Genomic DNA, 22,130 nt, shown 5'->3' on the forward strand with positions numbered 1-22,130 from the left:
GTATTGAACCAGAGTAAAGTGGACTGAAATTAAATTTTATCATTATCAATTGTTAAGAGTGCAGTATTGCTAGGCTGACGTCACATAATGCTCCTTACGTACATCCATCTCATAAACTAGTTTGTTGCAAAGTACTCGACAAATAATCATGACATCACCTACTTCCTAACTATATATAAAACTACATGAACTCGCTGAGATAAAATAATGGGTACCTCCGGTTGACGTGGAAAGTTGAAATTTGGCATGGTAGTAACTTTTCAGGAAGAAAATTCCCAAAAGTGAACACTTTTAACTTCTAGGGAGTCTGAAGGAGGATGAAGAAATTCTCCATGGTATTTTTTTTTTTTTTTTTTTTCTATAATCTCATATTTTAGATCCGCGGAATTGGAATAGAAACTTGAAATTTGGTGTGCTTATATGTTTTCGTTAGCATTATCTGAATAAATTTTAAATATAAAATTGCTACCTTAAAGTTGCGTTTTCTTTTTCTACTCAGACCAATGTATGCTGCGTATATATCATCCACCAAACTTTGGGCAAACATCTTTGGGATTCAGTTTCTTATAGCAAGTGAGTACGAAGTTTCTTCAACTTGTTTCTTCCCATCTTTGTTAAATACCTAAAATCCAGATCAAAGTTGTGAATTTAAATAAGTAATTTTAGTGTTTTCACAATTTTTATATAGATTTTAGGTATTTGATAAAGAAAAACATTGATTGAAACACAATTTGGAGAAACTTCTACTTACCTGCTATAAGAAACTAAGCCCCGAAAAAGTTCGCAGAGATAGCGGACGAAATATAAGCAGCATAAATGGGTCCGAATAGGAGAGACTGAACTGTAAAGTCCACTAGTATAAGTTATGTAAAAAAATAAAATTACTAACGTACTTATGTACGTAGTTTCGCGGATTCTGTTAGTGTGCGATCAGCCTTAGTCGTACATCACAGAGCTGAATGTGTAGATGTTTTATTTTTGCACTACTGTGCGTAGTTGTAGCACTTGTAAAACTTACCTTCCCAATATCTCCCCCTTTACAAATGATGCCACGAATCCCAGCTTGGTAAGCATCATTGAGACAGTGAGTTAGCTGGTTAACAGTGGCAAGTGTATGGTGAGAAGTGTTAATCGTTGTGACACATCTAGAATAGAAGCTTTAATTGCGATCACTTACAGTTGTACCTGGGTGTCGTGCTGGCTGCTGTTGTAATCATCACTGGATGTTTTTCGTATTACCAAGAAAGCAAGAGTTCTCGAATTATGGAGTCTTTCAAAAATTTAGTACCACAGGTACGTATGGTGTATGTTCGTGTTTTGTGTGTTTGATGTATATTTTAAATGTATGTTGGAAATAAATGGATTTCCATAGTGTGTATCAAATGTTCTTGCGGGAAGGGTAGTAATTGAGTAATGATTGATAGAATATTAGATTAATAATAATAATAATAATAATAATAATAATAATAATAATGTTTTAAACTTCAAAACAGTTTGAGGACAATTAAATTTTAATTCTAAATTCGGAAGTAAAGTTGTTTTCCGCACGACTTTGTATGTTACTTCATTTTCTGATCATGTATTTAGGTGTGAGAAGCCCTATTTGTTTTACGTATTACGCAAATTCGGAACTGGGTGTAGTCCATTGGTCTGTGGCGCTACTCTTGTAAACATATAACGTGCTAGTCATGGATTCCAGTATTACATACAGCATGTGTATTTACCATGCTACAATGAAATTACTATCTTGTAATAACCTTTACGTGACTACCGTGAATCATTTTTAATGGTCTCCTTTAGCTTAGAGCACAGTGGTGATAGTTCCATCTTTGATGTACTGTGTATCCGTGTATTTCACAACTATTGTCACAATAAGAGTTTAGAAGTGGCGAAAGTATGACTTCAGTACAATTCAATGTGTAGATAAAAGTATGGAATTTCAGAAGTACCTCAGACATTTAAGATTTCTTGTATTATGAATCTTGGATTAAAGAGTAGGTAATTTTTAAAAACTAAAATTTCTGATGGCAAAGAGATTTTTTTTTTTTTTTTTTTTTCAGCGAAATTGTTTGGTCCTGATTTATGTATTCATATGAAATTGACATAATTTACGTGATTGTAATTACTAGCCTGCAGAGTACTCATGTATTGCACGGAACAGCGGTTGATCTTGAATTATACAGAATTATTTTGAAACGATTTCCGTTTGCTTGACTTTATAATTTACGTTCAATAATACTATATATAATATAATATAAAGTATATCAATGGAAAGAGAGGAACTAAATTTTGTTTGAAAACATCAAAATTTTTTCCACATCAGGGGTGTTCAGTGTGATCTCCTTTTTAACAGTTGAAACACATCTAGTGTGGTAATGTTCCTGTCCAACATGTTCTAGCATTTTACAATCGCCTGATGTAATAATTGCTTTTGTAATGTGCTCACAAATCATACATAAGTGGCAAGGGCGGCTAGGAAAAATCACCGGACATAAATGTTCGGAGAATGTAAAGAACCACTACATTAATAGGACTACCATGGCCAATCCTTCTTTCTGGTAATTTCGGTGAATTCCCAAACTATCCCATCCGTGCCTTGCATTTATCAGACGATTTTATTATATATATATAATACGTATATAAGTTCCTTTCATACGAGTAAGTTAGTCACGAAGAGATTGATTGTATGATAGTATATTGACGTATAAAAAGCATATTTTAAAAATACTTTCAGTTACCATTAAAGCTTAAATGTGAACTATAAATTTATTTTTAGGAATTAGCTAATTCACTCTCTGTGTCTTGTTTTGTGGTAGCATTAAGAGAAACCAAATTTACTTTAATATGAAATGTTTCCCAGTTTGAACGCAAAAATATTTAGTTCAAAAGCAAATGCTTGTAGACTAAGCACATTTTGTCTAAGCAGGCCTAGATTTTAGTCAGTTTAGTACTATATTGAACAGTATTATTAATATAACTTCATAGTTTCATCCTTGAAATTTTCCTTGCAATAAGAGCTTCAAGAAATAATAAGACTACGTTGCATCTATCTCTTAACGGGTTTAATTGTATGAATTTTGCATTACCTTCAATGGAATTTCAATATTTATGTTGGAATTGAAAACCATTGCAATTTATAGTATATAATTTATCTTACAGTATTGTTTCAGATGTCTGAAGTAAAATTGAAAATCATTGACGAGTATGCATAACTAGATAAAAGATACGCTTGTTAGTAACAGTACGTTTGCGTGTATGCAAATATATGTTGCACGCGTGCATTTCTGTGTAAATAAAAATCTTCGAGTGAGTGCGTATTCCCAGAAATTACTGCTATGAATTTGCCTGTTTGAATAAATTTAGAAATCCACGTAGAAACCATAGAGAGCTTTCGTCGTTAGAATAGCGAATGCTTCCCCACAAGTGCTTTTCTTAGTTGCACCGTATTAAAGAAATGGTAGATAAATTAATTTAGGATAGCAAATCGTATATATCTGACTGTTTCCAGTTCTTACAGGTGGAGTAAGTACGTAGTTTGATCAGTGAATAGAATAGCGAAGTAGTAAGTTTCAATAGAGTAGATAAAGAGATAGTTTGTTTCTTAATAGAAATGTGAAAAATTGAAATCAGGGTAAGTTCGTACTTCAATCGGTCATTTTAAATCCAAAAGTTCTCGAAAGAATGTGATTGAAGGGGAGCAGTTTGAGATGACTCCACGTTTGAATGGATTATATAGAAGACTTAATGACGCTAGGGTCTCTAGATGCGAGATATTAAGGTAACACCACATCTACAATTTAAATCCATGTATAAAAAATGTGTAATCAATAAATTTACAACTGTGTGCACTTTTTCATTCATTAGGCAATTATGTTAACCAGTTTTCCGTGATTGATAGGTTAGTGTTACTTAGTGATAAATAAATTCGGAAGGAAAAGAGTAGTAAATCATTTTATTTATATATCAATCAATATATGAAAATTTGAAAGGAGTTGTAATGATAATCGAGAATAATAATAAAATTAAGATAATTTTTGCCCAAATGGAGAGAGATTTGGCTCGTATGAAATCTTGCCAGTTTTTCATGCAAACTAGTATATATATATATATTCGTACAAGTGATGAATGCTAAAGCTAGTTTTAACAAAATAGTCTAACTGCATTTTTGCATTTTTCTTCGAAATCTTAACTTGTTTAGTGTTAGAATAATACGCTGTTGTAGAAAAATGTCTCTGTAATAGCTAAACAAAGTTTCTCAGTGGTGAGTCGTTAGTTTGGCATGTAGATATAATAGTTGTTTAACGTAAATGTACAGTATAAATAAGAAAATGCATTATTGCTTGCTGTTTGGAATATTCTGATTGTAATATGTATCCTTTTTTTTTTTTTTTTTTCCCTCGTTACTCTTCGTTTGGTGAGTAGTTTGCAACAGTGCTTCGTGAAGGCGAGAAGTTGACACTACGTGCAGAGGACATTGTCGTGGGTGACGTTGTAGAAGTGAAGTTTGGTGATAGGATTCCAGCAGATATTCGAATTATTGAATCTCGAGGCTTTAAAGTCGATAACTCTTCATTGACGGGAGAGTCTGAACCTCAGCATAGATCAGCGGATTTCACAAATGAAAATCCACTGGAAACCAGGAACTTGGCTTTCTTCTCAACAAACGCTGTGGAAGGTAAATTTTTATTCCGATACCTCTAACATAAATCCTTCTAGCACAATAAAAGTAATTAACTCTTTTTCTACAGACTTGGAGTCCGAATGTGTCATCCTGTAGGCACAATTTCTTGTGTCTCCAAGTTCTTTGATAAATACTTTACAGTATTCCAGGTATGTCCGAGCTGAAAGTGTTTTGTCTTCAGTTTTCTCCCTTTTCAATTGGTATTTTCCCTGATATTGCTTAACAAATTGTGCGAATCAAATCCACGTGGAAACTATAAAGTGGTACTGGAGATGCGTAGCTACATGCAATCCAGCGTATAGGAATAATAGGAATAACATTATCGGAATAATGTAGAAATAATAGGAGCCTGTGTGTCAAGATTTATTACAGTCGTCAAGGGGAGAAGATCCCATCTTTTCCGATCTTGGTGTATGATTGAGTGGAAATAGTCGAAGTTATTGCAAATATCATAAATATTTCACTTCCGAAGACCAGTGTACCATTTTGGACAGTGGTTTTGTGTATATATAAAGGAATTAAAAATCTCCGGGAGACACTTCATCAGGGGTCGTGAACCTCTGTAATGAAGTCATCAAAATGGCCTCGTGTCGAGACAGACATATCCGTTTAAATGACGTATCTTCATTACCAATCTTTATACTGCGATGGTTCAGTGCACTATTTGCTAGATCTTAAATTAAGGCAATGAGATCCTTGGCCCAGAAAACACGGGAGATCATACCTCATATTGTAACATATTTTCTATTTCTCATAAAATTTTGTCACCATCTTGAATGTCACTTTTGTCGCATTCTTATTCAATTACGTTCGGATAAAATTATTCTTTTGTTTCACCCCTTTCTTCTCAGTAGTACTTAAATTTTAACGCTTTGACTTGTTAATTCGCGCTAAAAGATTGTGCCGTTGGCAGTTTCAGTTATGTGAAAAATGAGAGAACTTTAATCTGTTTTACTGTATTCTCAAATGTCATACCCGTGTTTTGTGTAATTTTATCGTAATGGCTTAGATGCAGTTTGTGTACTACTTTCCCTCAAAAGAAGTATAGGATTAACGATTAGTACAGTTATTCTTTTTTATTTATTTATTTATTTTATTTTATTTTTATTTTTATTTTTTTTTTTTAATTTTTGTAACCTATTTCTCTTATTGACTTGGACTAATCTTGGTAAGTCTGTCATTTAGTAATTGCCGAAAATTTTAATGGGAACTTTTTTTTCTCAGCGGCGTTTTCTTAAAGCATCTACAGCAAACTCATTATATTACATAGCATTAATCGTTGTATTGGCATAATATTTTAAATTGAATTTCTAGAGATGTGATTTCTGTTTTGCAGCAAATCTTGACGTTCCTGAGGAAGATAGCAGTTTCCATTGAAATTTTGGTAATTATTCAATGATAAACACACATCAAGATGAGTCCAAGTGAATATCATGTGTCAATTCAGGTATTATCTTAAATGGAGTCCTAACTTACATTTCGCTTGTAAAATTTTGCCAGAGCTGTTTTCTGCTGATTGTGTTAAGTGCACTGATGATGGAATGAGATGAAACTTTTTGCTTGCAGGTGGTCGAAACCAAGATGGCCTCCACGTATAGAAACCAAGAAAGCCCCATTCCCAATACACATAAGCAAAAAGACAGCTCCGCTAAAACTTTTGCAAGCAAAATTTAAGTCAGTCCTGCACTATCTATTTCTCTTGTCAATTTCTCATAAGACCAGCTCGAAGAGTTATTTCCTTTTGCACATTGTAATTCGGTATTGAAAGTGTTGATATGAAAAATTACCTTTGAGTTGCCTTATGCCATAATTTCGTAGTTTGCCTGCCATTCTGTTAATGCTTGTAACTTTTCTTTTTCGCATAGGTACTGCAAAGGGTATTGTGATCAGCTGTGGTGATAACACTGTGATGGGACGAATCGCTGGCTTGGCCTCAGGCTTGGATACCGGAGAAACACCAATTGCCAAAGAAATTCAGCATTTTATTCACCTTATCACCGGCGTGGCTGTGTTTTTGGGCGTCTCATTCTTCGTTATTGCATTTATCTTAGGATACTACTGGCTTGACGCTGTGATTTTCTTGATCGGTATCATTGTAGCTAACGTGCCTGAAGGTCTGTTGGCTACTGTAACGGTAAGAAATATTCTGTTAATTGAAAGAAAGTAATCTCGTTGAATGAAAAGTATCGATGTTCTAATTGTGGGATTCAGGCATTGTGGAGTTAGCATTTACCATATTGGATCATTTCGATTGTTAACGAAAAGTTTTTTTTTCTTTCTTTCTTTCTTTCTTGAAGAGTTTGCAGTGATGAAAAGAAAAAAAGTTGCATGAAGATACTCAATATATGGCGTGTGAAGAATTGTTAAATCAACTCAAAGAAATTTCCGTGCTTTGAGTGTATCCTGTTAGGGTTTCATTCAAAAAATCATTAATCCTTAAAGTTTTGCTATGTTGTCAGCATTAGTAAGCCATATGGAGTTAACGTTCAGCACACGTTACCATATTACCACTTATAAATACGAACATCTTGAGGCTTCCATTGTGAGTCATTTATGCTTTTGTGAGAAGGACAATGAAGGTGTCATTGAAACCTTACAAGTCTCCTCCCTCCACTTAAAAAAAAAAAAAAAAAAAAAAAAAAAAAAAAAAAAAGAAGAAAATCACGATTGCGTTAGATTTGGTACTGAACGGACCCAGTTTTGGAAACCTAATATATTTGTATGTACAAGTAATAGTGTTTGTCACGACACAAAATTGCAGGTCTGAATTCAGTAACCAGATAGGAATTACTTTTGCCATTGTTTTCTTACACAATTCGAAAAGCAAACTGCAAATGCCTATCGCCAATCTTATACATAAAAATGAAATTTATCCTGCGTGAGATCGAATCTCGGGAAAACTGCCATTTGAATCCCATTTGAAATGAAATTTTGAATATAGTTGTCACCTACCTCGAGCTGTGCTGAGTTAAACTACGTTGTCTGCCTGTGATCGTATCACGGGAAACGGACTGAATAGTTGGGAATTAATTTTGGAACAGTTAGTACTGACTGGTTTTATTATCCCACTTTGATTGGAAGACTTTGAGGCACGTCAAAATTTAAATGAAAAATTTAGTATATCACGACCCCTTTACGCTAGAAGGATGAGGCTCTTTATAAAACTCCTCATTAAAATTAAGCGGACATATTTGAAATTCCAAATTTGAAATTTTCCGTTTTAAGAAAGGGGATGGGGAGAATTTTCTATATTTCACCACATCGCATCATGGGAAAACAGCTGAACAATTTCAAATGAATTTTGGAACATAAGTAGCACCTACCTCAGGCTAGGTTTTTATTAGGTGAATCACTTTGATTCAACGGCATATGCTAAGGAATCATATTTGGAAAATTTATGCCAAAAATTAGAGTATCTGATAGGTTTTTATGAGACTTTCATTGAAATGTGTACCCTATAGTGAGAAAAGGGTTTACTTATTTTCCATAAATCAATTCTCCCCGTGCAGAGAACTAGCATTTCAGCTATAGTCTAAAACATTTGATCAATGGTAATCTGGCAGTAGCGACCGAGAATAAATGTACCTATTGCATGTATAATTCTCACTCTTCCTTTCATCACTAAAACCTTTTTTTCTGAACTGTCTTCACAGTGCTGATAGTACTGTCAGCGAAAAGTAGATGATAATGAAGTTTTTGAATGAATACTAACAGGATAAAGAAAAGATAGTGAATACTTTATTTACAAGATTATATCGGATAATTTAATTCTTCACGAATTCATAGTATTACTTGAATCATTCAAATGAACATTGGTACTTTATCCCAGTCTGTGTCAATCCAGTCCAACCAGAGTTATGTACTCCTCCCTAAGATCCTGCTTTAGATTATTTTCTCAATCACCTCGAGGTCTCATTCCTAAAGTCTTTGCAGCTAAAGTGTGAAGGCTTGCTTCTCCTAGTCTTTCTGCTCACCTTGTCTGTACTTCCATGCGAACAACGCTTCCCGTCGAAGTTACATGCTCCGATTGAACTGTCCGTAATATTCATATTGAACTTAGCTCTGACTGCCTGTTAATTTTAAACTACGGTACAGTTTCAAAAGGAGTGAGGTTGAAGTTCAATATATAAGTCAGAAAATTAAACTTCCTAATAATAATAATATATATAGTATAAGGAACAATAATAGCATAGTGAATCACGTGTGTTGAAATGTTAAACGAAAGTGGATCATTTGGGTTCAAAGGGCTGAAGAAAAGAAAGTGTTTATTTGCAATCGAAAGAAATTTGTGAAATTGAAAGGGGAGCGTTAAGATGGTAGCCATGAGAAAAAGGTCGGTGGGGAAAATCGAATTTAAAATATCCGTAATAGTTTTGCATATTTGATGCTTTGGTAATATCAACTGAGTACAGGTGAAAGATTAGCAGTCATGTTTAGTTTTTGGACGTCCCGAATTCTAATTCCGTTATCAGCAATTGTAAGGTTATACCAGGATTTATCGTCTTTCCCGATAAATATTGGATTTGTTCTTGAAATTTTAAAATCGGTAAAGTCCTATACATTTAATGTTCTGGTTCGTTGCTTCTTGTTCCCGTAGTAAAATAGCTTCACTCTGCGTTGACTAATAAGTAACTTCTATCCTTTCTCAAACGGTTTCCTTGACAAGCGATATTTTTGGATTATATAATACTCTGGGACATCAGGTTACAAAATTTTTAGATTAACATGTATTTTTTAAATTCGTCAGTTGATGTGGAGTTACATCATTTAAACCTTTCGTTCCCTTTAGGTGTGCTTGACTCTAACAGCTAAGAGGATGGCCTCAAAGAACTGTCTTGTGAAGAACTTGGAAGCTGTAGAGACTTTGGGTTCCACTTCTACTATCTGTTCAGATAAGACCGGAACTCTGACTCAAAATAGAATGACAGTCGCTCACATGTGGTTCGACAACCAGATCATTGAAGCTGACACTACAGAGGACCAATCAGGTAAAAATTGGTTCTTACTGTACACGTAGCACCTGGTGCTATGCTTCTGTAAAATAATTTAAATATATCATGTAAGTGTAATTTAATACGTAATTTTGTTGTCTCATAGCTAATTTACCTAGCACAAAACTTAATTTACCTGAAAGTAGTTAATTGTTGGTTACAACTATAACTTATAAACTTATGACCGTTCCTTATTTGCAGGTGTACAGTACGATAGAACCAGCCCAGGATTCAAGGCTTTGTCTCGAATCGCTACCCTGTGCAATCGAGCTGAATTTAAACCTGGACAGGATAATGTTCCTATTTTGAAGAGGTAAGATTATACCTACTTTTCTAGTGATATTTACATAACAATAATTAGTTTAATCCTTTGCAGAGTGTTAGTTTCATTCTCATCCAGTGGCGTGTCGCGTAATATAAAGGAATCCAGCCCCAAAATTTATTTAGTGTGTGTCATAATTTTTTTCTCTTTTTTTACCCAACTTTTTTTTAAGTAGATGATTTTAAATTCGATCCGTTTATGTATATGTTCTGAGTATGTTTATGCATAACTTTGACGTAGGTGCGCCGATTTTAATACTTTTTTGTTTGAAGAAGAGAGAGCCCTTATAAATTTCAGCAAGATATGATTATAGTCTTTGAAGCTAGACCATGAAACATATCAACGGGAGCAGTGAAGTCGGTCAATATTTTGTTTAAAAAATTATTATTGTTTTAACTTGAGAGTGAAGATACGTGCATACCACACCACACGCAGGATGTTTAACAATTTTGCCGCCCCGGATCCGTTCCCTACGCTCCTGGACTTAAGAAAATTTGTCACCCCCATATTTGTTCGTATTAAGTTAAGTATAAGCAAAAACAACATAAAGTCCATTGACAAACCATTACTAGTTGTATGCTGGTAGCCAATAAGCAGTAGCATCAGCTCACTAGTGCCAATAGCGTCCTAACGAGAAAACTTTGTACCAGGAGTGTATTCGGTATAGATCTCCTTAACCTTTTGGAGTATCATAGTATCAATGTTACGATGGAGGTAGTTCCTAATTGATAGGTGTAGAAGCCTGTGTATGGGGGGGGGGAGTATATTTTGGTTCCAACTCCTCTTGGAAGAACCACTCAATATAATGTAATGGGTTTCTCCGTAGTACAAGCACTGGTAGGGCAGTTACGGCAGGAAAAGGGGATTTCTGCTGCCTCACTATTTTTACTTCATTGTTTTGTGATGTCATATCCTATAGTGAAGCGTAGATCTTCGCGTGTTTGTAAGGTTGCGTGATGGATTGTCCGATATGGAAATAGAATACATAGCTTCCCTCCAACCATTTCCTCTCCCTCCCCCTTCCTAGTGGCTCAGTGGTAGAGCTTGCCTATGGTGCGTGTTGTTCCTGGTTCGATTCCCGGGCAAGGAAGTTTGCGGTGGACAACGTTCGTGCCCTTAGGTTTTCTGGGGGTACTCCCGTTTCTTCACATATTCTCATTCCACTGATTCATCATTATTCAATTGCCTTGATAATCTTTCTCCCTCGGCCCAAGGGGCATAATCGTGGTACGTTCAACTGAGAGATTTAATTTTCAAGATTTTCCTACCTCCTCCCTTTCTTCTTTCATTTTCTTGTATTGTTTGACAATGAAAGCGATTTCATTCACTTATCTTTCTTCCTCTTTTTAGATAGTGTACTGAAATATACCAGAAGTCTTTGTGTAGCCAGGGTTTGAAGACTAGGGGTATGTCATAGGTAAAGGGGAACAAGCTTGTTGCTTACATATAATTCTGCGTGACTCAAGTGATTTTGTGACGTTATTATTTTGACAATTAAGTGTTATAAGCGGGATATGTATTTGTGAAGGTTTTATGATGCATTGCGAAACACAAGATTTTACTAGACTTCCTCCCCTACCCTTTCCCCCATCTCAATCATTCCTTAATTTGTTTTTTTATTGATATAGGAGCTATCTGATTCACTAGTTCTTTTTACGAGCTATTCCTTGGAGTTACTGCGTATAACGTGGCTGTTTGGAGCACATGTCAAAAAAGCTAGAGGGTATGACATCACACGTAAACTTTTTATTTTAAATCACATTTTTTCCCACCTCACTATCCGGGATATGTGCATGGCATTTGGGACACATTACCAATGCGTGAACTTAAAGTTGTGTGCTCTCATCCGGGGCCGCTCGAAGGAGGGGGGCGCTAAACTTGCGAAGAGATTTTTCAGAGAAATTCTCGAAATTTCCCTTTCTTCGTATGTTATACGAACATGTCCCGTGTTCTATCTGAAAGCCTGCTTTATTCTGAAGAGAATGACGTACTAACCATGAAATTGGGATAATATTGTTGAAACAGTAGCTGTTTAAATAAAGGTCTATAAAATTGCTTGGAAACCCCCGTACTCCAAAGGGTTCAGTTTCTCTCGTGTGGACAGTTTTTTTTTTTCTCCCGCTTACACATTTCTTTTCTTTTTTCATGCGTAAATATGGATTTGACCACACGGGTTAGTATGTATTGTAAATAATCAGTGGTATAACGTCATGGAAACTTTTGGAACTGTCGCTTCTCCTGACAAATAGTATAATGCATTAAAAGTGCTTTCCCGAAGTAGAAAACTATGCTACGTTGTTATGTTAAGTGGGATAGCGTTTATTTCTGTTAGCTCTTTAGCTCTGATAAAATTCAGTTATTAAATCGTTGACCCATTCATTGAAGGAAAACTTCAACAATAAAAGCTGTTAATATGTCAGTTTCATTACTATTACTTTATAGGTTCATACCATTCTTGAGTTTTTTAAAATCATATTCCGTTCCCTTGTTCTTTGTTTGGTCTCAATTTAACTGTATTGAGAAATCTCTCATTCTAGGGAAGTTAATGGTGATGCTTCGGAAGCTGCCTTATTGAAGTGCATGGAACTGGCCTTGGGTGATGTAATGTCAATCCGAAAGAGGAACAAGAAAGTATGTGAAATTCCATTCAATTCTACCAACAAGTACCAAGTGTCAATCCACGAAACTGAAGATGCAAATGACCCACGATATCTGTTAGTCATGAAGGGAGCTCCCGAACGAATCTTGGACAGGTGTTCGTCCATCTTTATCAATGGAAAGGAGAAAGTGTTGGATGAAGAAATGAAGGAAGCCTTCAATAATGCTTATTTGGAACTGGGAGGTCTAGGAGAGCGAGTATTAGGTAAGTAGGGTTTCACACAAAAGTACACTTAAGGTTATCACAATAATGTGACTAGGGTTTTCTATTTATTGTGATCATAATATATATTAATTTCTCTCTGAGGGACTTTATGCTGTCATTCGTAATTTGTATTTTATTAAATAGGCAGGTATTAAGTAGGTTCCTTTTAATTACATGCACAATCAGAAGAAAAAAAAAAGTTTGTCAATTATCTGGCGCTGATGGACCAATTTTAATAAGATTTTTGGTAATAAACAGACTACATTTTCAGGGAGAGGGAATATATACATAACAATATGGAGGTGTTTTGAGATGAGTGGAACACGTCGATTGCATGGAATTTACGCTCTGAAGCTATAACTTCGTTGATGTGAAGTCGGGTAAACCAAGAAATGGATAAAATAGTGTATTAGAAAAGTGGGAGGTAGTTAACAATTCTGATGGGATAGAGTAGGCACAGGATAAGATTCGGTGGCTAGCTTTCGTGTCTGGCAATGAACCGTACGACGAAGTAAAAAGGGAAAAGGAGAGAGAAAAAAGAAAAAAAAACAGATTGATCCTAGAGAAAGAAGAGGGCATACATCTGCTGATGACTGTACATATGATCATCTCACACTTCAATCAATTTAATTTACAGTTTTGAAAAATGGAGAGGCATGGCGCCCAAAACCTCTTGTATAGTGTTGGTTCTATTATGTAGAGGTTTGAAATCTGTTGATGTGAAATTTGTCATATTTCACAATATTCAAAAAATAACTTAGGTTCGGGAGCGAAATAACTATTTCTCGTTATACTTCTTTATGTTGGGCATTTAATATACTTGGATCTAGCGGGCTGAAACATTCATGTAAGTGTTACACATAATTCGTTAATATTCAAGAAGTGAAATACTGTTGTACTGCTTCGTTGCATAAACAAAGACTACCACTAAAGTGGAGAAAACTGAAGAAAGTGAATTATGCCATAATGAATCTGTCCTATTTCTTGAATTTAGAAATCAGACCATTCAAGAGTTGGTATAAGTACAAGTTACTCTTAGTTCTGATTTTGGTTTTGTGGGGGAGGGGGAGGCCAAATTCGATTCCCAGTGGAAGCCCACGTTAGAATCCCACGTTAAGTTGTAGGTTCACGTCTCATACAGACTCGATGCTGAAAGGAATGTTCAACTCTAAATTAATCAATGAATACAAACTACTCACTAAAACGTACTTCGTCGGGTACTAGTTACTGAGATGAAGAATCCTGACTCACTTGGGTATCGGACCATATATAGGGGCGTACCAAGAGTTGGGCAATCCGGGCGACTGTCCGGAGCGCCACAGTTAGGGGGCGCCAAAACGAGCCTCAAAAAGTAAATTTTATAACGAGTTTTCTACTAACTTTTCTGGTGTATATTCTTGTAAAGTAGCTTTCATTCCACTATGAAAGAAAAGTGTTTCATACTACTAGGGGGCTGTATCGACAAATGTGAAACATGTCGTATAGAAGAAAGAATGGAAGAGGAGTTGTTTATAGCGGGCCATGTTCTTTGCGAATATTTTCCAGGTAATGAATGTTATTGGATTTTATTTAGGTTATTCTTTGAAAGTGGTAGTGGAAGGGGAACATGATGTCGATTGCGTTCGAAATTCTTCGACATTGACATAATGTCATTGTCAGAGATTTTGCAGACAAAAAAGCTCGGGAGATTATATTGTAATTGTTATGAGGTGCTGAAAACAAATGTATTTAAAATTGTTTAATTTATTGGTAATTTTCAGTAAAGCAGAATTTAACTTTTTTTAGTTTTAAATTTTGTTATGCTATTATCACGCCTGAGGCCAAAGGTTGCGAAATTAAGAAAACAATTTGTGTAAATTATTCTATATTTTAAGGTACAGTACAACCCCTCAAATCCGAAAACCCGGCAAATCCGAACACGTTCTCAGGAGAAAAAAGAAACTACAGCTGGAAAATGAAAAAAATAGATTTAATCACACAAATTTAGTTTTTTTTAAGGTTTTAACATTTTTAGACTTAATGCTTATTCAAAATTATCTAATTATATTCTTACAAGAAGACAGTTATAGATATGCGACAATCATTTTGGACATGAGTGTACACCCGCCAGTCAAGGTCACTGCCCTTTCGACCACTGGGCCATCCTGTCTAACCTCAGTCGTTGTTTTACCGCCAATTCAGTGACGAAATAAGTATGTAATATTATTTCCCGGGTAATCCGAACACCCCGAAATCCGAACAGGCTTCAGCCCCAATTAGTTCGGATTTGAGGGGTTGTACTGTACTGTTTTTATGGAAGAAAAAGATATGGACGCTTTCTCATAAAGTTCCCTAAGGTAACTTTGATATGGTTTACTTATCAAACTTACGAAAGTTAGAGGATTTCTAACATTTGATAAAACCTGTTATTAACCTTTAGTCTTGTAAGAGTGTTCAGCTTCTGTACAAATTCATGAGATACGTTTTGTGAATACTATGAACTTCCAGTACTAGGACCTACATGAAAAGGGTTGTTTATATTGCTGAGCGTAAAACACGTTCAACACATGTGAAATGTATTTTTATTGGTATTTCACGTTTTAGAATAAATTGTTACATAGTCCGTTATATGATATAATGACTCCTAATGTTATTGATATAACAAACAGTTTACAATATAGCAGTAATCATGTCACCATTAGTAGTATTCTGTAAATGCTACTCGATATTTTTGTTTATACATGTCGGTATATAAATAATAATAAAAAAAAACCTAATGTAATTGATACTATATGTGTATCTGTAAGTACTAAATATACCTGTATGAATTTTTCTTTTCGATAAGTGTTTAAAATATTAAAATCACTGTAATAAAATATAGGGTAGCACTAGGGGGAAGGGCGCCAAAAGTCACTTTGCCCGGGTGAAAATTTTGCCTTGATCCGCCCATGTTTGTTTATATATATATATATATATATATATATATATATATATATATATATATATATATATATATATATATATATATATATATATATATATATATATATATATATATATAGATATATATATATATATATATATATATATAGATATATATATATATATATATATATATATATATATATATATATAATATAATATAATATAATATAATATAATATAATATAATATAATATAATGACATTCTTGTTTTGTGCATGGCATTAACACTGTATTGTGGAGTGTATCGTCCCACTGAATATTCGGCACTTTCTTGTAGACTGTCTAGAATACTCAGACTTCAGAGAACGTTTAGGAATGCCTGAAAATCTTAATTCAGATTTTGAGGACTAATGGCATCCTCAATGACTGTATTCTTACGTTGATTCGTGCAATTGGAATAGTTGACGTGCTCCGAGAGTTCTTGTTAAATTTTTCGTGTTATGTATTACTATTATTGCTAATTTTAAAACTTACTTTCTTGCTATTATATTTTATTAGGGATACGTAATGAGACTTAAAAGATTGTGTTCTTAGTTCGCCCGTTACTCCACACAATGCGAATTTGTTTTCAATAGGTAGCTAAAGTGATCATCTCGGCCGAGTTCATTGAGTCATTCCGGTAACATTAACAGATAACAGCGACTTTAACAGTGGCTATTTATAACCCATATCTTATTGCATGTAATAGTTTTTTTTTTTTTTTTTTTTTTTTGCAATAAGTAGCTAGAACGATTACCTTCCGTGTTCATTAATGGAGTCGGTCCGTTAACGGGTAACGGTGACTTTAACAGTGACTATCCATATCACATATTTCGCGTGGTCCTCTGTCTTTACCCAGAGTTTATTCTGTTAGCCTTCCCACAACCCCCCTTTTTTGTACATTTTATGGTTCTTTTTCTTTTAATCTCTTATTTTATCGAATTTATATTTGAATTTTACCTTTTCTAGACATTTAATTTGGAATTCTAATGTATAGTATATGTTGGCCATTGACTTTACCGAGACGGGCACAAATAGCCCCAGTGCTAAGATCTCCCTGAAACTGTAATGAACCAATTCTTAGCGAGTTACTAGTCCTAATGCTTGAGGTTGAAATTAGTCAGACAAGGAATTAATTCATCTCTACTCTTCATTATCATTAATTCATTATCATTTCTTCATGAAAGTTGTTTTTCTTTCGAATCTTGAGACTGAACTTCGTGACGAGTGACCAATGATTCCATACTTAATTCTAAAATTCTTTAGGATAACATTCATAACTATATTCAGATTTTCATAAGAAATGTCGCGAGTTTAGTTTGCTCGAGCATTAGTATTACTACTAACGAGCTTAAATCAGTCATGGGTAAGGTCAAGGCCAACTTTAGTCTGTCTTTCTTTCTTTCGCTCTCTCTCTCACTCTTACAGTGCACTTCGCCACTAACGTTTGAAAAAAAAAATTACTCTTTGTGGGATATCGATGTTAGTCTTGTGCTTTACAGAACCTTGTGCACACTTATTTATATTTGTTTATATTTGCAAGTTATGAGGTTTTATATCCAACTGTTGAAGGAAACTACTTTTTTTTCTTGCTTTTCTTTCAGGATTCTGTGATTTCAACTTGCCGTCTGATAAATTCCCACCTGGCTTCAACTTCGATTGCGACGATCCCAATTTCCCACTGAGTGGACTTCGATTTGTTGGTCTCATGTCGATGATTGATCCTCCCAGAGCTGCTGTACCTGATGCTGTGGCCAAATGTAGGTCTGCTGGTATTAAAGTTATTATGGTTACAGGCGACCACCCTATCACTGCCAAGGCCATTGCTAAATCTGTTGGTATTATTTCAGAAGGTAAGTTCTTCATTTAGGTTAGTTATTACAAAGTCATTTTAATATAAAGTTATTGATGTATTCCGTGGACATCTGAAAAGTAACTGTAGTCCATTATGTTCTCTGAAGCGTGTTTAAATGGAAGAGGAAACTACTTTTTGTCATAACCTATCCTGTGGAGCAGTGATTTGCATCTTGTTATTCTGTGACGTTAGTTTGTGCTCGGTTTCTCAGTTTGAGGGGAGGGGAGCTGGCAGGTTACCTGACTGATAAAAGCTAGTGAAAACAGGCAAATAAGACCATCGATAGCGCAGTCGATGGTTTTGCAGGCACCCGTGACTATGTATACAGTGCTAACACTTGTTTATTCTATGTGTATTAAAATGTACAATCCGCGGCAAAAATCCTGCAACATGAGGATGTAAGTTTATTATGAAACTACGCCTAACAGCACAGGGAATGAACATAACGTCTAAATGGAACGAATCACGCCAGGATAAACCTCGGCCTCCTCCCGTGCACACTTATTTTGGAGCAAAAAGCTTCGTTATTTCACAAACTTATCTGCTCATGTTGCAGGTTTTTTGCCGCGGATTGTACACAAGAAAATGTTCCTTGAGACCCCATAAGATTCTAATTGTACTATTATTATATCACCATCGCGTGACCTGCAACCCGCGAACCCTGCAAGATGCGCCGCTAACCCAATTTATAACAAAGTACATACCCTAACGTAGTTTCCAATAAGAAAAGAATAAATAATAGAGATACTTATCCCTTGTATAACTACTTCAGGGCATGGTATGATGCTTGCCTGCACTTCTGCTGGTAGTACAGCATGAAGCATGGCCCCACACCCAACGGAACGTTGCACTCAAGGCGCAAATACTTCGTTCTGTTTTTGCAAGCCGCTCTTTGTTGGACGCATAGTTTGTTTTGCACTTACTGTTATAAAGTGCGTTGTGCCCCGAACCTCGTACGTTGAAGGCACTTCTGAGACGCGACCCATTTGCGCTCGGGGCTTCGAGCCGCTAGACTCTGTAAGGGCTAGGCCCAACTTCTCTCAAGAATAGAGGTATCTCATGTCCGAATGAAAAGTTCTTGGGACAGTGAAAAGGCATTGAAAACACTCTGAATAAGTGGAAGAGGAGTTTCACAGTCCACTTCATGGTCATGTGGTCTAAGTTAATAGGAATGCTCAGTTGAGGTCAACGTACCCCATGTGGGTATCTGACATGGGGGCGTTGCAATGCTCATCGCAGAAACTTCCCTCAGCAGGTGGCAGATTCATATTTGTCAGGAGACATTTCTCTGTCCAACAGACTGTCAAGTCATCTTTCACCCGAGTGTGTATGTTGACTCTTCACTTTCAAGTCCATTGTGCTAAAAATTCGGGTGTAGTCCGTTCTCTCTTGGATTGACGGTCCTGCAACAGAACACATTTTTTGTTGCAAAAAGTCATGAAATAAGTCGGGAGGTGTACTCCAAAATATAACTAGCTTCTTCCATCTTTAAGTAGGAAACCAGTTGGTGAACCGCAGTGGTGGTACCAGTCCGTCTCTCATGGTCCTTATCCAGGTACAAAGTATGTATATTCCAGAGTGGCACTTTGTAGATCTTGATCGCGAACCTCATAAGTATAGACAGTCCCACAAAAGTCCTTACTTCGTGCTTTGTTATGTCACATTCGAACTTGATGGTCGGGTGCTTTGCTAAATGCTGTAGGTAGTAACTATTGTTTTCAGCCGCCAGGTGTTGAAATATTTCTGTTGAGGAGTCGAAGCAAAGATGATGAGGGAAGAATTTTGGTCAATATATCAGGCTTTGAAACCTGTTTGTCCAGAAAAAGTGGGAGGTCCGGAACTGCGAGCCATGGACGGAGGATGTCAGATGTTGAAATTGCAAGAGGAGGGGTGATAGAACTTGATAACTAGCAGGTATAGGATGTGTAGATGAAGGACATATTATAAGGGCCCGGGCCAACGTCAGTATCATCAGAGCCACATTCAAATGAATTTGAAGGGGGGCGCGGTGGCTCAGTGGTAGAGCGTTCACCTCTGATGCGTGGGGTCCCGGGTTCGATCCCAGCCCCCGCCAAGTGAACTTTGTGATGGACAAACACCGTGCTCGTGGGTTTTCTCGGGGTTCTCCCGTTTCCTCCCACTTTCTTCATTCCACCATTTCACTCATCTCTCACCATCACAGTCTCCTTTAGCCTAACCGGCATAACCGTGGGACGTAAAACTTAAAGATTTCATTTTCAAATGAATTTGATAATGGAAGATCAGTATCTCCTTCATCCCACTCTCTCTGTATTCAATGCCTCTAACTGCCTGAATTTGATCAGGACGGAGATCAGCACTATACGCCAGTGTTCACACAATACATCTTGAGGAGATAACGAATTGTTATAAAAATCAATGAAAAAAAAAAAAATAACAACAGATTGAGCCCAAAGAGAAAAACTGTAAGTACCCCACAAAATCTTGGGTCGATATTTACACACACCGCACACTAAAGACTCTTCTAACCATACAAAGTTAAAATAAATAAATTAAAAAAAAAAAAAAAAAAAAAAAAGCTTTCTCAGGGTCTCAGTCACGAAAGTCATGAAAAAGACACGAAATCAGGAAACGGTCATGAAAGTCAAGAAATTTAACTTTTGGGTCACGATTTTTTTAAATCTGTACAAATATAAGTATAGACTGGAAAATTTTGTTCCATAAAGCGTCAAAATTCACCACCAAAAATATCTATGGACGGCTTTACCCGCTACCAAATCGCAAGCAAAGCACGCTTCTATCGCATGCATGAAAATTCGGATCCAAATTCTCTCTTGAGAATGTTACTAAATTTTATGGTTTGGGAAAGAAAAGGTCCCGAAATTTTATTTTGGAATTTTAGTAGACACTTGTTTCTTCTACTTTAACCAGATGTTGACAATGACCAATGCTAAAATCTAGTTATTTTTAGCGCTGAACAACTGATTCAGCTCGACAGACGGGACAAAGCAGGTAGCTAGTTTCTTCCTTTCTTTGTTTCCCTACCATCAGCACCACTACTTCCCATTCGCACCACATGACACCGAAGCTGAGAACAATCTGTATTCATTATGAAACAGCTTATACACACAAACTTCCGTCTGCTGCAAAAGAAATACTCAATAAATATTGTGCAGCGATTTTTTTTTTCTTTCAAAGTAAGCAGTTTCCTCCCAGCAATGGAACAAAAAATAAAGTTTTGGGTCTGATAATATAAGATAAAGTTGCAGGCATGCATTTAGAAGACATTAAATGAAATTCCATAGGTAGAAATTGAAGTATTTTTACATTAACTCCAAGGCAGCCTTAAAGTGTTACGTAGGACTATTGATCTTACATGAAAATAAAATATTTTTACTGGAAAAAAAAAGTTAAATGAAGTACCAAAATTATTAGAATTAAATTGTATTAATAAATGTACTTCATATTTTAGTCTACATGTGGTTCGGATCCCACGTTAAGCTGGGTGTCAGCGTGTCATACAGCCTCCCTACTGAAAGGGACGTTAAACTCACTCAAATTCAAATCAGATCTTTAGTTTACACTCGAATTAGCACATCTTCTGTAGAATCAATAAATAATTACTGATACAAATTGTCACGTTAGTTTTATCAATCTAATCAGTTACTAAGTAATTTCTGATAATAGTAAATGTTGTAGTCTAATATTACAGGTTTAAAAATTAGTCTTACAAACTCTTATTTGTGCTTCAGGAAATGAAACTGTGGAAGATATCGCACAACGTCTCAATATCCCAGTGTCTGAAGTCAATCCTCGAGAAGCCAAAGCTGCTGTAATTCATGGTTCAGAATTGAGAGAACTTAATGCCGAACAATTGGACGAGATCTTAAGGTGTGTATCCTGGTTTTGTAAGGTGCTTATTTTATTCCTTAATTTTTTCATACAAATATTGTCATGAGTGTGAAAGAAATGCAGCTGTTTGATACCTTGAAATTTTTTAGAGTTTACTTGATTTTATTCAACTTTCCTGTTTATCTCTGTCAGTGTTCCATATTTTGCATGCATTCGTATTTGCGATGGCAGTGCAATGTTCAATTCAGACGTAGACTTTACATTAGTTACACCAGTAATTTTTAAACTGTGATAGTCTTTGATTGAATACTTATAAATAAGAATAAATTAAATATATATATATATATATATAATATATATATATATATATATATATATATATATATATATATATATATATATATATATATATATATATATATATATATATATATATATATATATATATATATATATATATATATATATATATATATATATATATATAATCACAACTGAATAAAGTAAAGATTATACAAATTCTAATTACTTATATAGATGTCTTCTACAAGTATGAAATTAAGATATTATTCTAAAAATATCCTCATGCTGGTATCGTGAAATATGCTCAAAACCTTAAAAGAAGGGATAAGATTGCTCTCGAA

The 22,130-nt window shown here is 35.3% G+C and overlaps 1 protein-coding gene across 4 annotated transcripts in view; it reads left to right on the forward strand.

The window, feature by feature from the left end:
* The window catches only part of Atpalpha (sodium/potassium-transporting ATPase subunit alpha), a 101,975-nt gene that overhangs the window by 50,644 nt on the left and 29,201 nt on the right, over nucleotides 1-22,130 (forward strand). For all 4 annotated transcript variants that reach the window (XM_081747566.1, XM_081747564.1, XM_081747565.1 and 1 more), the window contains 8 exons: nucleotides 1,180-1,293; nucleotides 4,423-4,675; nucleotides 6,547-6,815; nucleotides 9,471-9,669; nucleotides 9,874-9,985; nucleotides 12,532-12,857; nucleotides 17,405-17,653; nucleotides 21,387-21,525. In XM_081747566.1, coding sequence (XP_081603692.1) covers nucleotides 1,180-1,293; nucleotides 4,423-4,675; nucleotides 6,547-6,815; nucleotides 9,471-9,669; nucleotides 9,874-9,985; nucleotides 12,532-12,857; nucleotides 17,405-17,653; nucleotides 21,387-21,525 — 1,661 coding nt within the window. The remainder of the gene's footprint in view (nucleotides 1-1,179; nucleotides 1,294-4,422; nucleotides 4,676-6,546; nucleotides 6,816-9,470; nucleotides 9,670-9,873; nucleotides 9,986-12,531; nucleotides 12,858-17,404; nucleotides 17,654-21,386; nucleotides 21,526-22,130) is intronic.

Source organism: Thermobia domestica, unplaced genomic scaffold, assembly GCF_964235325.1.
Source record: "Thermobia domestica unplaced genomic scaffold, izTheDome1.hap1.1 HAP1_SCAFFOLD_337, whole genome shotgun sequence".
Lineage (NCBI taxonomy): Eukaryota > Metazoa > Arthropoda > Insecta > Zygentoma > Lepismatidae > Thermobia > Thermobia domestica.